This window comes from Aquarana catesbeiana, linkage group LG03, assembly GCF_042186555.1.
Source record: "Aquarana catesbeiana isolate 2022-GZ linkage group LG03, ASM4218655v1, whole genome shotgun sequence".
Classification (NCBI taxonomy): domain Eukaryota; kingdom Metazoa; phylum Chordata; class Amphibia; order Anura; family Ranidae; genus Aquarana; species Aquarana catesbeiana.
This window is the reverse complement of record NC_133326.1, coordinates 526,666,345-526,683,305: the sequence shown is the minus strand read 5'-3', so window position 1 is coordinate 526,683,305 and position 16,961 is coordinate 526,666,345. Positions and strand designations below refer to the sequence as shown.

At 41.9% G+C, this 16,961-nt stretch overlaps 1 protein-coding gene across 2 annotated transcripts in view; it reads right to left on the bottom strand.

Moving 5' to 3' along the window:
- Positions 1-16,961, bottom strand: part of FERRY3 (FERRY endosomal RAB5 effector complex subunit 3) — a 120,870-nt gene that overhangs the window by 2,440 nt on the left and 101,469 nt on the right. For both annotated transcript variants that reach the window (XM_073621248.1, XM_073621247.1), the window contains exons 12-13: positions 9,396-9,453; positions 7,549-7,616 (exon numbers count right to left, since the gene is read on the bottom strand). In XM_073621248.1, coding sequence (XP_073477349.1) covers positions 7,549-7,616; positions 9,396-9,453 — 126 coding nt within the window. The remainder of the gene's footprint in view (positions 1-7,548; positions 7,617-9,395; positions 9,454-16,961) is intronic.

The following is a 16,961-nucleotide window of genomic DNA, read 5'->3' as shown; positions in this document are numbered from 1 at the left end:
GTTAGAACAAGCTAGGTTAGATCGAGTGCAGAGTCTCAGTTTTCAGCCTTAAAGTGATACTAAGGTATTGTGGTTTTTTTCTTTAAAAATAATAAACATGTTCTACTTACCTGCTATGTAAAATGATTTTGCACAGAGCAGCCTGGATCCTTCTTTTCTCTGGTCCCTCGTCTGTGCTCCTGGCCCCTCTCTCCTGTCGAGTGCCCCCACAGCAAGCTGCTTGCATGAGTTCCAGTGACATCATGGCATCACCATCTACTGGCACTCGTGCCACTCTTTTGTCCCTTCTTCCCTACTCTTTTTCCCACTACCTAGGGGAACCTGGACTGGAGCAGTAGGGGAGTTGGTCCCCATCATCTCTGGCTCCCCATAAAAGTAAGAAGCTATAACCTACAAATGAATTGGGGTTATCTTGGATGTTTTAAGACGACATAAAATGATCTTTTGGAATTCCAAACTATTGGTGTTGCACTTTTGCTTCTTTACCTCCAGCAGACCTGACAGGGGCTCTAATCCTTCCCTACTATCCAAAACTGGAAAAAAATGGTTTTGTCTTGGGTTCCAATTTCAAATAGTCGTTCTCAGCCATGAAACAAGCAGTTATAGTCTTGACTACTTCAATGTCCAGATGACTTATGACTAAAGAGAGGGGGTTAACAATAATTATTGCAGACTTCTCATTTTTTTTTCTCTGTGAATGCAGACGGCCAGCCATGTAAATACTTGTCATTGTTTCAGGCTGCTTGGAATGACACTTCCTGTTAATATAGATGATCTCACCAGACAAAGAAATAAAGCCACATTCTGAGAGAGAAATTTCCTTTTCATCTTCGTCACAGTGTCGCCTGCTCATGATTTAATGAGCGCTTTGGGAACATAAACGTCAGGCAGCTCCCTCCAGCCAACTGCCCGGCACTCATACAGTCTAATTGTTTTTTAGATATCGAACAAATACTTATTGTATTTAAGGTTCTGCTTGCCTTTGAGAAAAGCAGCTGGGACGTGACACATTATGGTGCTTAACCTGGAATGCTAAAGGGAACTCAAATTAAATTTTTTTTTAAAATATACATGTCAAAGTGATCAGCTTAAAGTGGTTGTAAACCTCAGACATGAATTATGAACAAAGCATATCCCTCTATAGTGTGGACTTGTCTCAGGAGCACTAAATGTTAATTTCAGTCTGTTGCTTTATTCGTCTGCTATCAGTATGAATCACTTCTGACAAGTTTTCCTGACACCAGGAGAAAAATAGTGACAGGGGAGCAGATTGACAGCCTCAGCTCTGTCCCTATGAGCTGTGTGGAGGGGGTGTGTCTCTTCCCTCCAATCAGCTCTCAGAGATCTCCTCACTGAGCTCTGTAGAGTGTAATTTTACTTTTCCGCCCCCCCCCTTTTTTTTTTTTTATGAACTCTCAGACGAGCTTATAAATTCTGGATTTTGAATGGCTGTAGAGAAGAGAATACTGCAGATAGACAGGTACAACGTACACAGGAGGATTTGTTTCATCTCTTTGTATCACCTGAGGCCAGTCACTTCACTGGGTATATGTAAGGGTTTACAACCACTTTAAAGTGTATAGAAACTAGACTTCTCTTATTTGTTCCCAGTTTGTCTGATAGATAGACCATTTCGTTATATCTTAAAGAAAAAAAAAAAAAAATCCAGTGAGCCGATAAGCTCTGTGCTGCACTTTTATAAGTCAGCATTGTTCCTGGTTCCTTCTTTTGACTAGAGCACACCTCCCTCCTACTATGTTAAAAAACACTAACCTGTCTTGGGTGACAATGATGCTTCTCTATAGACACAGTGGGCTTGATTTACTAAAGCTGGGGAGTGCAAAATCTGGAGCAGCTCTGCAGTGAAACCAATAAACTTCCATTTTTTTTTTTGTCAAAGCTCAATTGAACAAGTTAGACGCCGACTGACTACCATGCACAGCTGCACCAGATTTTGCACTCTGCAGGTTTTAGTAAATCAACCCCAGTGGACCTGAGTGTGAATTGTCACCCTAGTACAGGAAGTTCTTGGCTTAAAGCGGTAATAAACCTCACCATTTTTTTTTTTAAAACCCTGCAAGGTTAAGGTATGATGTGATAGTATACATCGCATACTAGCACATTATGAAATACTTACCTTAGAACAAAGCCCTCCACCGCTGACAGGCGCTTCCAGTTTCACCCTTCCTTCCTTTGCATCCTCCAGCTGTCTGATTGGCCTCGTCGCAATGCGCGCAGGAGTCACAGAATGCGGCACAGAGCTCTGAAGGCACGGCACAGGTATACCGTCACTTCAGAGAGCATGTGCGGGTGATGTTACTGGCTGCATGCAGTGTGAATATCTCCTAAACTGCGATTTAAAAGATATTCACAGTACCTACAGTTAAGCCTTATTATAGGCTTACCTATAGGTACAAGTTTACAAAAATAGGATTTTTATAACAGTTTACCTGTAAAATCCTTTTCTTTGAAGTACATCACGGGACACAGAGCCATAGTAGTTACTATGTGGGTTATAGGCCACCTTCAGGTGATGGACATGCCCTAAGACAAAAAGTGCACTCCCTAGATAACCCCTCCCACTGCTTGGATTACCTCAGTTTTGTAGCAAAGCAATACACATGTATGCCAAGAAGGGAGAGACCTCTGTGTCCCATGACATACTTCAAAGAAAAGGATTTTACAGGTAAGCCGTTATAAAAATCCTATTTTCTTATCGTACATCACGGGACACAGAGCCATAGTAGTTACTATGTGGGATGTTCTATAGCAATGCCAACTGAAGGGAGGAGACACAACAAAAGTAGTGCACTAAGAGACTAGAGGACTTATACTGCAGCCTGCAGTACACTGTGCCCAAAAGGCGATATCCTTATGACCTTTTACATCTACTTGATAGAATCTGGTAAATGTATGGACTGAAGACCAAGTTGCAGCCGTGCAGATCTGAGCCATGGAGGCTTGGTGATGCACTGCCCAAGAAGCACTAACAGCCCTGATGGAGTGCGCTTTAATATGAAAAGGAGGAATTTTCCTTTTTAAACCATAAGCTTGAACAATCACTTGACGAATCCATTTAGAAATAGTAGATTTCAACGCTCTTTTAGGACCGTCTGGCAACACAAACAAAACTGTTTTACGAATCTTAGCGGTCACTTTCAAATAGACCTTGACCACTCTCACCACATCAAGAGAACGTAGTGACTTTTCTTCCACAGAATGAGGGTCTGGAAAAAATGAAGGCAGAACAATATCCTGGTTTAAATGAAAACCTGATACTACCTTCGGTAGGAAATTAGGATAAGGCCGCAATACAAGCTTATCTTTATGAATAATCAAATATGGCTCTTTACAAGAAAGAGCATCCAACTCTGATACTCTTCTTGCAGAAGATATGGCAACCAAGAAAATTATTTTCCCAGTCAAGAGGACCAAGGGAATATCTCTAATTGGCTCAAAAGGCTGTTTTTGTAAAGCTGACAGGACTAAATTTTAAGTCCCAACGGATTAGGGGTGACCTAACTGGGGGATTAATCCGCGTTACCCCCTGAATAAAGTTACGAACCAGAGAGTGTGAAGCAAGTGGTCATTGAAAAAATACAGATAAGGACGTCACCTGGCCCTTGATAGTACTCAAGGCCAGCTTCATTTCTAATCCCATCTGTAGGAATTCAAGGATTCTACCTATGACATTTTCTGGGGTGCCAACCCCTGGATTCACACCAGAAGACATACGCCTTCCAGACTCTATAGTATATGACAGTGGTGACACATAGGCATGACAACATTTACTAAATTAAAGGAGACATTCATAAGAAAATTTAAAAAATTTCTTAGAAAACTCCACATACCTTTCCAGATACAGGGTTTTCTGTGGTGAACCAACAGACCCAATCTTCACCATTCACGGTGGGTTCCGTTAAACGTTCAGGAGCTGGGGATCCTTGCGGAAACCCACAATCCTGGACCTGCAATAGCACCACCGCCAGTAAAAACTTTATTGCCTTAATACCAAAAAGTACTGGATCCCGGGGTCCAGCTCTCTAAAGAGAAGCATTACAGGCAAAACCTTGTTTCTTCGGATACGAGGCCTGGGTACCATTCAACTCGGCCTAAAAAAAACTTTGAATGGATCCGGCTGCATGCCTAGCCCAAGCAAGGATTGCTCCAGTAGAGCTCAGCACAGCACATCTTTACTCGTGACCAACACCTTAGACACTGGTGAAAAAACTGAGGTACTCCCAGCAGTGGGAGGGGTTATATAGGGAGTGCACTTTTTGTCTTAGGGTGTGCCAGTGTCCATCACCTAAAGGTGGCCTATAACCCACATAGTAACTACTATGGTTCTGTGTCCTGTGATGTACGATAAGAAAAGGGTTTACTTCCATCTTAAGAAACATATTATGATGACCGAAATGCCCTTTCAGATGTCTTGCATAGCAATGATCTTTAAAATCTTACTCATACTACATCACATGCTCTCAGGAAAGGGGATACTGCTTTCCCTGCACTCTGTCTAGCAACAGGAAAGTCACATGATGTAAAATGTAGAAGACACTAGATCCTGATTCTCATTATGGGTTGACTTGCTGAAAAGGGGGTCCATGTGAGGTAGCCCAAACAGCACACCTTGGAACTTTGTTATTAGGACTTTTGCAGCCACGTACCAGGTTATTTTTTTCACTAAACCAAAAGAAGCTAGAATAGCAGTAGGTATGGTCCAACCTATGCCAGCATTTTCCACAATGTGTTCCTGAAGATGCCAACCACTGGTAAAAAAAAAAAAAAAAAAAAAGAAAAGAAAAAAAGTCTATAGCTGCAGAAAACAAAAGTGTTCTCTCTTGCTATGCCAAGTTAGCTCATTAAGTCCAACATGCGGTTAAATCTGTCACACAGATGTGCGGTTACTGGAAGATCCAGCTCAACAATGGGGCCTGTATATATGGCCAGGTAACAGGAGATACAAAGGCTGAATACAGGTGAATTTGACCCATTCACTAGAGACAGACAACGTGAGTATTGTTGGAGCAAGTGTGGGAATCTAGTTTCAGCTTTGTTGTGGGTTATTCTTGCCACTGAACAGAAGAAAAGAATTCTAGAATTCTAGAGATAAAATGCCATGCAAGAGAGACTAAATGAGAGGCAAGGCATGGTCCATCTCAAAGCAATGCAAAAGGATTAGGATATCTACTGGTATCATATATTTGTATGTAAAGAAATAAACTGCATGGGAATCATCAGTTTCTAATTGGGTAAAACAAAGGAGGATAATGACTGATGGAATGAAGAGCTGCAAAGACATATGTAGGACTATGCACCAACCAGTGTTTAGGTGTGGTCAGTTTAGCTGCATTTAGATAAAATAGAGGTGTAACGTCCCAAATATTTGCAAATGTATGCAACAAAAGCACCCGTTTTTTAATCTAAATGGTATAAATCTTTTAAGAATTTTTATACTGACAACTTTTATTGCTCAGAATACTGCCCTGTCCATGTGCATCTTTCCTGTGCTAGCTATATAATGAATTGAGTGGCTGTCATTTTAACTTAGTTTGAGAGCTAGCAGGCAGCATTAGTTTTGCTGACTGCAGAGCTATAAGTCTGACTTAGCAGTGGGCATTTACGACCTCTGCAGAGAGAACACTGCTTCCACAAAGAGGGCAATGGTCCTTCTCTGCAGCATGCTGGCAGGGGACATACTTTTCTAGTTCAGGGTGTGGCTGCTTTCAGAGAAAACCCCCAGTAAGATATTGCACCATTTGTTTTGGTGAAACTTATATATTATAGATAGGTATAGCTATTGTAATTGTTTAATTCTGGAATGTTATAGTGTGATATCAAACAGGAATCCGGATTATGCCCCATTCTGAGGTATTGAATGCTCCAGAAACTTGTATTGTATATGGACTAATATTTCATGACATTGCCTATTGTATTCTGTATGAATATTTTCCCAATTGGTTACCATGCCTTATCCAGGCCTCTGGTTTTTTTTTTTTTTTTTTGTGTGTGTAAATAAAAGAGGTTATTTGAATGATTGTTTTCTTAAAACAATAAAAATTATTGGACACAAAACAACAAATATGTTATTATGGTCTTACACAGAGTGGCTCCGAACCTCCTCCTTTGGGGTCTCCCACCGGTGATCTTGACCCCTCATTTTCTGCGTTTGTCCTTTCTGTGTTTGCCCTCCAACGGCCTTTTTGCCTTTAGACCCATTTTAAATGCATTTAGCCAATTTAAACTGAAAGTTCTGTTTGGCTTTAATGGCAAAGGATGCAGGACCTAGCTTCTATGCAAAATGGGGCTTAATAGAACCCTGTCAGATTACAAAAAAACACAGCTGAAAGTTCCTTGCAAAAGAATAGTTCTCATACTCGCCTCTCAGGCAGCCCGTGTCTCCTATCTTCCTCTGTTCCAGTGCTGCATCCTTCATTGGACTCTTTGGCATTCAGTGCTTCAACACTGACCCCTATTTTACTAGAGGAAACAGCAGTGATGTAGTGGTCAGAGGACAGAACCACAGCATGCAGGGGGAACATAGGCATCTAATATTCCTGGAAGTGTTGAATGCTGAGGGTTCTAAAGCAGGCTCCATTGCTAAAACAGAGGGAAGATAGGAGACATGGCCTTCTGGAGACGCAAGTGTTAACATGGTTTTCTATGGAACACGCTCTGTAGTGCAAATCTGCAAACAGCACTAAAAATGCCTAGGTGTGAATCAGGCCTAATACCACCTATATTGCAGGGACCTTTTAGCAGGATTTTTTTTGTAACCTGGAAGGGTTGCCAAACTATTTATTTCTATTTTTTTTTGCAGTGGGGAAGGGTTAGAAACCGCCAGATTTTTTGTGCAGTCAGTGTCCCTACTGTGAAGATTTACCCTTTTTTTTCTTCTGGTACCCACTGTAATTGGGACAAATTGTGGGAGAAAATCCAAAATTCTGAGTTGGCACCAGAACATGAAGAGAGAAAATCTTCCAATAAGGCCACTTGCTGAGTTGACAAATATTTTTTATAGCTGGTCATACATGGTTAGTTTTTTTCATTCAGCCAGAGAATTCCTTCAGCCTCACAAACAAGGTGGACAGGGTAATTTTGCCGGCCCCCCCCCCCCAGCAGAACACCGTATTCGGACAGGCACACCTGCCACTTTTACTTTCAGGAGACACAAATCAGTCGTTTGCACTGACTGGCTGTGGATGCCGATTGATGGAAAATTGTCCAACATGGTCCTACAAGTCAATTATCAATTTTCTAACCCATAACAAAATTAAAAAAAGGTTCTGTTTTAGAAACACATCCATCTACTATTTTGCCATATGCTTTTCTCCAAAATAGAGGTGAGTGTTAAAACAAATATATCAGTTTTGGGTAGATTATGGTCGGTGTCTGTGGTGAGCTGCACCCTAAGCACATGCAAGCTCTGCCTTTCATTTAGCCTCTGGCCACCATCCTAAACTATTCAAGACAGAGGCAAAGAACACACAACAAAGGGTTCCATAGTGTCACTTTGCAGTAAATACCCAGAAGCCAATTATGCATTACCTGTGGTACAAGAAATTGCACTGTCCTAGATACCCCTCCATCCCAGGAAACCATTTCCATCATGAAACCTGCAAAAAAACAAAAAACAAAATTCTGACTTAGTCTCAAGCAGTCTTGATCAATCAGCGAATACAAAGTAGGCCTAATCTACAACAACTAATATGAGTTTCAGTCATTGAGATTTCACTCATTTTGGTTAATTGTATCTGGCCACTACAGGAAATGTGTTAAAAGGCCCATTACATTCCCCTGGCACTTTGCTGTCTGCCAATTGTGTGAAAAATGACTGAAAGTGGACCATCTATTCTTGAGCGAAGGCTCAGTTCTCACCACTCACTGTTCTCATGTCTGTCTAGGTTTTTCTTGCACAATTTCCTGTAGCTTTACCAACAGCAATATCATGTAAAGGCTTATGTAAGCACTATAAAGTTTATAAATCTACAAGGACATTGCTGCTGTACAACCAATGCAAAGTGTCCACGTCACCTAGGCAGCAACATGGATACCCAAAGTGAAGAGGGACTTGGGGCATATAGATTTTTTTTTTTCCAAACTAACATAGCAATAAATTGGAGGTGGGGAGTAACCATGCCCAGAGTTCAAGTGTTACTAAACCCACAACAGTAAAATCAGTCTGTATATGCAGCATAGCATGCTTGATATACTCACTGTGGAACTTAAGGGGTTAATTCCTCAGCATTGTGTAAAAAGGCCATTTTATCCTGTATGCATAGATCCTTCCCTCCCTAAACTGTCTATCTGGGGAAGGCCAGCTAACACAGGCAGGGTAGCCAACCTGCACATGCTCAGTTGTGTCTTTAATGCTGTAGAGAATATTTAGTTGAGCTGAACTAGCCAGGTCACATGATATTGACATTACACATGTAGGCGTGTATACAGACTGCAGGGGAAATCTCTTCCTACCTGAACTCTCATCACTGGAGAAACTGTGCAGTTGATCTCTGACCGTGGTATACAGATCAGCTAAAAAGGTATATAGTGGCAATATTTTAATGTAAAAAGATGATTTATAAGCTGTGGGCACTGTTGGGGAGGGTGGGTGTAGATTAACTCTTTTTAGATTACTGGGTTTAGTAACACTTACAGCTTTAAAGGATAAGTTCACCTTTGGAAACATGTTACATGTTCCCAGTGCTGCAGCCCCCTCTACCTGTGGTAGCAGTACAGGGAGAAGTTCCCCATACTAGCTGTCACTGTTTGAAAAAAGCTTGGCCGTGCGGGGCTCTGCCCACACAGCTGCATCATTCATACACACGGCTTTGTGTGTCTGAATGAACTACAAGCTCCGACACTCTTAGCGGCTGTCGGCTTGTAATTCTCAATGAACTTCCACGGCGCTGTGGCGTGCTGTGGTAGTTCATGGAGTCTTCTTGTCAATGAGTATCGGCCAGTCCCTACGGGATGTATGGGTACACAGATACACTGACAGTGTGTAGGAGACCTGCATGGCATTAGCGGTCTGCTGATTACTGGTGCAATGCTTTACTTTAAATGTGCATTTATTATTTTTTTGTAGTAAGGTGAACTTAGCCTTTAATAAACAGAGCACAGACATTACAGCAGCCTCATTTGACCCAGCACATTTATCGAATACGTGCGCAGGAAAGCTCGAGGAGCCGCAAATACTGGCAGAATATCACTACTGACGAGAGACGTGAGTTTTATCAAACAGGTTGTGAAAACGATCCAATCTTTTTTTTTCCCATCTAAGTAAGAACGTGAATATTCAATCGACTTGGAGCCCACGCACTGATTGTACATTGGAACAATGGGATCCAGAGACGTGTGTAGAGGGGGATGCCATAAAATGTCAAGACCTGCCTTACCTTTGACACACTTAAACACCAGTTCGGCCCTCTTCAGACACCACGGTATAGTCATTTCCTAGATAGACAGAAGAAATGCAGTCAGGAAGTGTTTTTATTATGATCATTAGGTGCTGAGGGCGTGCTGGGAATTTATACAGCACGATTGTCACACTACATGTGTCCGTGCAAAGGATTTCTAACTTAACAACTCCACCTCGTGTCAGCATTGAACATAAGACCCATGCTTACTGGACATAACAGTATGAGAATAGGAGGGAGAACATGATTGGTTGCAATGGGCAACAAGAAAGGTTCTTCCTATGGGCACATTCAATCAAAAAGTGTTTCAACTACAAGTTTGACACAGATCTCTTGATTACTTCATTGAAAGAGAACCTACAGTATTTTAAAGCTTTAACTACACCCTCATTAAATATCTCTATTTAGTGCTCTCGCTATATCTACTCTACTCTCTTTGTGTCAATCTGTAATGTGTTGCTCTCTGTCTCTTAATGTGTATTGCTTCTAATATCTACCTATCCATAGGTCTATCCACAGTTGTGCTCATAAGTTTACATACCCTGGCTGAATTTATGATTTCTTGGCCATTTTTGGAAAATATGATAACACAAAAACATTTTTTTCACTCATGGTTATTGTTTGGCTGAAGCCATTTATTATCAATCAACTGTGTTTACTCTTTTTAAATCATAATCACAACAGAAACTACCCAAATGACCCTGATCTAAATTTGACATACCCTGGTTACTTTGACCTGATAGCATGCACACAAGTTGACACACAGGGGTTTGAAAAGCTATTAAAAAGGTAACCATCCTCACCTGTGATCTGTTTGCTTGTAAATTAGTGTGTGTGTATAAAAGGTCATTGCGTTTTTGGACTCCTGACAGAACCTTGCATCTTTCATCCAGTGCTGCACTGACGTTTCTGGATTCTGAGTCACGGGAAAAGCAAAAGAATTGTCAAAGGATCTGAGGGAAAAGGTAGTTGAACTGTATAAAATTAGGAAAGGGATATAAAAAGATATCAAAGGAATTGAGAATGCTAGTCAGCAGTGTTCAAACTATAATCAAGAAGTGGAAAATTGGGGGTTCTGTTGAAACCAAACCACGGTCAGGTAAACCAACTAAAATTTCAGCCAGGAAAATTGTTCGGGATGCAACGAAAAACCCACAAATAACTTCAGGTGAAATACAGGACTCTCTGAAAACATGTGGTGTGGCTGTTTCAAGATGCACAATAAAGGAGGCACTTGAAGAAAGATGGGCTGCATGGTCAAGGCGCCAGAAGAAAGCCATTACTATGCAAATGCCACAAAGTATCCCGCTTACAATATGCCAAACAGCACAGAGACAAACCTCAAACCTTCTGGCACAAAGTCATTTGGAGTGATGAGAGCAAAATGGAGCTTTTGGGCCACAACCATAAACACTACATTTGGAGAGGAGTCAACAAGGCCTATGATGAAAGGTACACCATTCCTACTGTGAAACACGGAGGTGGATCACTGATGTTTTGGGGATGTGTGAGCTACAAAAAAGGCACAGAAAATTTGGTAAAAATTGATGGCAAGATGAATGCAGTATGTTATCAAAAAATACTGGAGGAACATTTGCATTCATCAGCCAGGAAGCTGTGCATGGGACGTACTTGGACATTCCAACATGACAATGATCCAAAACACAAGGCCAAGTCGACCTGTCCAGAACCCAGAACCTTCGCAGAATAAAGTGAAGGCCATCTCAGTCTCCTGACCTCAATATAATTGAGCCACTCTGGGGAGATCTCAAAACGTGCAGTTCATTCAAGACAGCCCAAGAATTTCCAGGAACTGGAGGCTTTTTGCCAAGAGGCATAGGCAGCTTTACCATTTGAAAAAAACACAATAAGTGTAGCGCTATTAAAATGAAAAAGCGTCCAATATGAAGAACGTTAAACCAACAGTTCCAAATGTAAATGGTAAGGAAGAATCATCCATATATACATGGGCAGGGAGTCTTCAGAAACTAAACACTTTCAAACAGAGACATATGACATCTGAGATGAAAACAGACACACCACCACCGAAAACGAAGAGGCTTACCAAATGGAGTGGACCCAAAGGGGCATACGCCGAGTTGGGTCGGATAAGGCTTAGGTGGTGAGTGACTAAAGATGGTCCAAAAAGGCGATGATGGTGGATTGACCCACACGTTGCTGTATCCCTCAAAGCGAGAGCCCAGAGAGGCGGAGTGTATGGAGCAAACCTCGTGTTGTTATATCCCTCGAGACGATGTTTAGGAGCCAAAAGATGTTGGTGAAGAATGAAAAAGAGGAAGGAATGGCCACATAGTGTGAATCCGTAAATAAATGAAATTTATTAAAATAAAAGGATATACACTCACATGTAGATCCGTATAAAAAACAGCGCTGTAAAAAACGTGGCGACAGTGGGGTCCTATCCGACGCGTTTCGTCTTCATAGACGTCGTCTGGGGGGTTTCCCCCCACTGCAGCCACCAAAGAATATATAGTGGGTACATCTGTGTTGATAGGAATCAGCTCCATGAATGTAAACATTACTTCCGGTATCTGGCAAAAATGGCCACCCGGCGTGCGTTCCACGCCTCACATTGGTTACAATATGGGCCCCGGAAGTGAGGAGATCAAGGATAACAAAGAATATTAACTGGCCGCAAAACAATGAAACTTGTGGCTGGCAGGAACGTGTAATGTGCCATCTGTGAAAAGTAATAACAGTGGCGTGTGAATTCAAAGCCGTTAGTGGAGAACGAAAAGCAGCGCAGCAATCTGCGTGTGCATCGAAGTATGGTAAGAGTACTACGCACGCGCAGAGCGTGCGTGACGTGCATGCGTGGTGGAAAAGCTAGATGACGCCGGTATACAGGCGGACCTAAGTGAGGGAGGTGACAACGTCAGCTTCGAGCGGCTAGACAAGGCGCGTATTACACGTGCGTGATGAAAGGCGTCAGTGCGTTGTTATAGGAACAGGCCGAAGCTAGAAAATAGAGACATCTATACCCGGCAACATCATGCACATGGCCCGGAAGTGCAAACAGCGACCCGGAAGTGCATGTAGTGGCCCCAAATGGGAAAAATGAGTATAAATGGGTGCGCGATCATAAAGAATGTGTGAATGAAGATATATAATAAAATTACATGACAATAAACATGAAATCGAATGACAAAAAATAGGTGTGCATATATATTGTCACAAAAATGTGACGTATAGTGTCTTAAAGTCCATTATATATAAAAAAAAAATATATAAAAAACAGGAAAAGGAGAGTGTACTCATCCAAGACCGTATATATATATATATATATATATATATACATATATATATACGTAATTATGGAGCGGATTCCCATGATGATATACAGAAATATTCACTAAATGTACATATGCAGTAAATACAGTACATGGAAATATGCAATAAAAATGTACATGTAGAATCTGGCCTTAAATTTTTTTTTGTTTTTAACAATATGGCCATCAAACAAAAAATAGAATCAAGTAAAAAAAAGTCAAAAGATAAAAAAAAATTTTTAATATAAATTTTTTTTTTTAAATACATAAAATTTAAAAAAAAATTTAATATAAAAAAGGAGAGAAAACCAAAAAATGAAGGGATGTCAGGCTTTATTAATAAAGACATTAACGTCTAATTCAACATTGATACCCAATGGGAAAAGTGTGTGGAGCTCATGAATCCAGGTCTCCAACTGGGACACACCCCTGGTCATGGCGCCGCCCCTCCAGGGAGGAACATATCTGTCTATTACGACAAATTGTGTCCCCTCCATAACACGATTATGATGTAGCTTATAGTGTCGGGGGAAAGTATGTTTAGTATCCCCGTTCTTAATGAGGGCAATGTGTTCCGCTACTCTTATAGCAAAAGAGCGAATAGTGCGGCCCACATATTGTTTCCCAAAGTGGCATGTAATTAGGTAAACAATGTAACTGGTGGTGCAAGTGCAAAACTGTTTAATGGAATATCTTTTGTGGGTGACCGATGATGTAAATGACACGGTTTTCCTTCCAATGCCAGAATTGTGTTGGCACACAATGCATTTTTTGCATGAGTAGAATCCTTCCATCTCATGGAAAAGTGGCTGGCGTATGGGGGGATTGATAATGTTAGGAGTAATTTTGCTCTGTAACGTAGGGGCTCCCTTAAAGATGATCTTCGCCCTATCAGGCAAAACTGTGCCCAAAACTCGGTCATTCTTAAGAATATCCCAATGCTTGGAAAGAATGGCTTTGATGTACCTATGTTGATTAGAAAAAGAAGTCAATAGGGACCACCTGAAGATCTCACTCTGTTCTTTCTTGGGCCTTTCTTCGAGTAGTGATTCCCTATTGGTTTCGAGGGCATGTTGGAGTTCACGATCTACAAGTTGGGGGTCATAATCTTTGTCTACAAACTTGGCCCTCAAGAGTGCAGATTGTACCTTGAAGGTATCAGTATTTGAACAATTTCTCCGTAGTCTAAGGAATTGACTCCGTGGCACTGAATCAAGCCAAGACCGGTGGTGACAGCTGTCTGGTGGTATGAAGCTGTTCCTGTCTGTGGCTTTAAAATGTGTCTGAAACTGGAAACTGCCATTACAAATCTCGATTTCTAAGTCCAAGAAATTAATCTTTTGTTTACTGGCTGTATGGGATAGGGAGATGCCACGATCATTATCGTTCAGATGTACAAAAAATTAATCAAGTGATTTGGCACTTCCCTTCCATAGGAGGAGGATGTCGTCAATATACCGGGCCCACATGATGAGGGAAGGGTCCCTATTGGTATAGACGACATCCTCCTCCCACTTGGCCATAAATAGGTTGGCGAGGCTAGGGGCAAATTTGGCGCCCATAGCCACGCCACGCAATTGAAGATAGTATTGCTGATCAAACCAGAAATAACTTCGCTTGGTAGCGAATGCTAATAGTTCCATAATGAGGGAACACTGGAAAGAGGCAATACTAGATTCCTTTTCTAAAAAATACCGGACAGCTTCCAAACCCTTGTCTTGGGGTATACATGTATATAAGGAAGCAACATCAGCGGTGGCAATGATGTGATCCTCTTGTAATTGTAGACTTTCCAGTAAACGTATAGTGGCCCCCTTGTCCTTCAAATAAGAAGGCATACGCCTCACCAGAGGCTGTAAATAAAAATCGATATACCGGCCTATACGTGAGGTGACAGAGTCTATCCCACTCACGATAGGCCGGCCTTGGGGTTGTACTGGGTTTTTATGCACCTTGGGCAAATAAATAGTTGGAACCCTGGGTGCCAAGGGTACCAAAAAATCTCTCTCCTTTTTATTTAAAATCTTATGGTCATAGCCTTTCTTTACAATAGCAGACAACTCTTTCTTGAATAAAGTGGTAGGATTGCTAGACATTATCTTATATGTATCTGGTTCGTTAAGAATCCTGTACATCTCGGATATGTAGTCCTCCTTATCCAGAACAACAATGCCACCACCCTTGTCAGCCGGGCGGATGACAAGGTCTTTCTGTGAACACAAGGACCTCAAACCTATGTTAGACAGGGGGTGGCGGCGTATATGTTTGTCTGGAAGTTCAGATAGATCTTTGAGGACCAAATCCCTAAATATACTAATGGCCGGCGCCATGGGAACGGGTGGGGTGAATAGCGAGGGGTTAGACAGGCCGGAATGAACGGTCCCAAATGTGGCGCTGCTCTCACCTCTGACAGGGTTAGAAATGAGGTAGCGCTGAATATGTAACTTACGTATCTATTTGTGAATGTCAATGAAAGTGCCAAACTCGTCGAGCTTCTTCGGAGGGGCAAATTTAAGTCCCTTGTCGAGTACGGAAAGCTCTTCTGTAGTCAATGGCTTGGCACTTAAATTGAAAACACCTTGGCCCCTTAGGTTCTCCTTCTTTGGATTCTCCACCCTCCCCTTGTGCCTCTCTTAGGTCCGAACCCCTTTTTCTTGGTCTTTGATCCTCCTGAAAAACCTGTCCACTGCGTTGGTTAGTGCTAGGTGGATAATAAACATGGGGTGATTGTTCATGTCTGAACCCAGAATCATGTCTGTAGTAGGCTCTGTATTCATCAACCCATGTATCTCTGAGGGGTAAGAACCGATTCTGAGTAGCAAGGGGAGGTTGTTCGTAATGATGGGGATTCGTATGGTAGGCGTCAGCATAAGCTCCCTGTCGGGATAAGGAAGTACCGCGTCGTCCTGAATAAGATTCAGAGGGGTGCATAACGCGGCCTCGTTGACCCCTACCACCCCGTTTGCCTCTACCATAACCCCTACCCCTCTGACTACCATGGGGGGTGTTGGGGTCATTGTAGTATGTTCTGGGGTGTGGAGGAGATTCATATCTAGAATCATCTCTCCTTCTCATATCCACCGGAGTACTTATAGATCGAGCTTCTGTGCCAACTGTTCTTGGCACAGAGGTACTGGGAGAATCCACCATAGAGGATGCAGTGGTGGTAACAACGGGGTTGGGGGCAAAAAGTTTCTGCCAACCAAACACATTCCCTGTTCTATAATCCCCCATATGCCTGGAGTACTTTTTTTGTTTTTTGTTTCTCTGTTCTTTTTCTTCCTTCTCAAGATATTTCTGGAGATTGGAAGAAAGAACAGTGTATTCAGGGGAGTTCTTATGAGTTAACAGTTTATCTTTAATCTCTTTGATCTCACTATCCAGCATGGAGAGTTTATTACGTTTCTTGGTAATGAGGGTACCAAGGAGGTTAATCCCTGCCTCATTAAAATATTTATACCAAGAATCGATGTCCATTTCCCCTTGTGGTGGGTGTACATCCCACCTAAGGCTCCTGGGAACCATGTGATCAGAGACATACTGTTCCAAGAACGCCACGTCCCATTGTAGATGGAGTTCAGAGGACATGATGTTCTTAAGCCTCAAAAATAAACCACCTAATTCAGTGTCATTACCTGTGACTACAAAGACTCCCTCCGTATTAACGGTTCGGGAGGCCCTGTAGTCAAAGACATCCATATTGCTATGGACTAGGATGGGCTGCAGCAGAATATAATTTCAAAACACAAAGGAAGGTATATACAAAGCAATTCTGCGCTGCCCTAAAAAGACAAGCAGCTAACACGACCAACAAAGTATAACAGAAAAAAACACAATAAGTGTAGCGCTATTAAAATGAAAAAGCGAACAATATGAAGAACGTTAAACCAACAGTTCCAAATGTAAATGGTAAGGAAGAATCATCCATATATACATGGGCAGGGAGTCTTCAGAAACTAAACACTTTCAAACAGAGATATATGACATCTGAGATGAAAACAGACACACCACCACCGAAAGCGAAGAGGCTTACCAGATGGAGTGGACCCAAGGGGCATACGCTGAGTTGGGTCGGATAAGGCTTAGGTGGTGAGTGACTAAAGATGGTCCAAAAAGGCGATGATGGTGGATTGACCCACACGTTGCTGTATCCCTCAAAGCGAGAGCCCAGAGAGGCGGAGTTTATGGAGCAAACCTCATGTTGTTATATCCCTCGAGACGATGTTTAGGAGCCAAAAGATGTTGGTGAAGAATG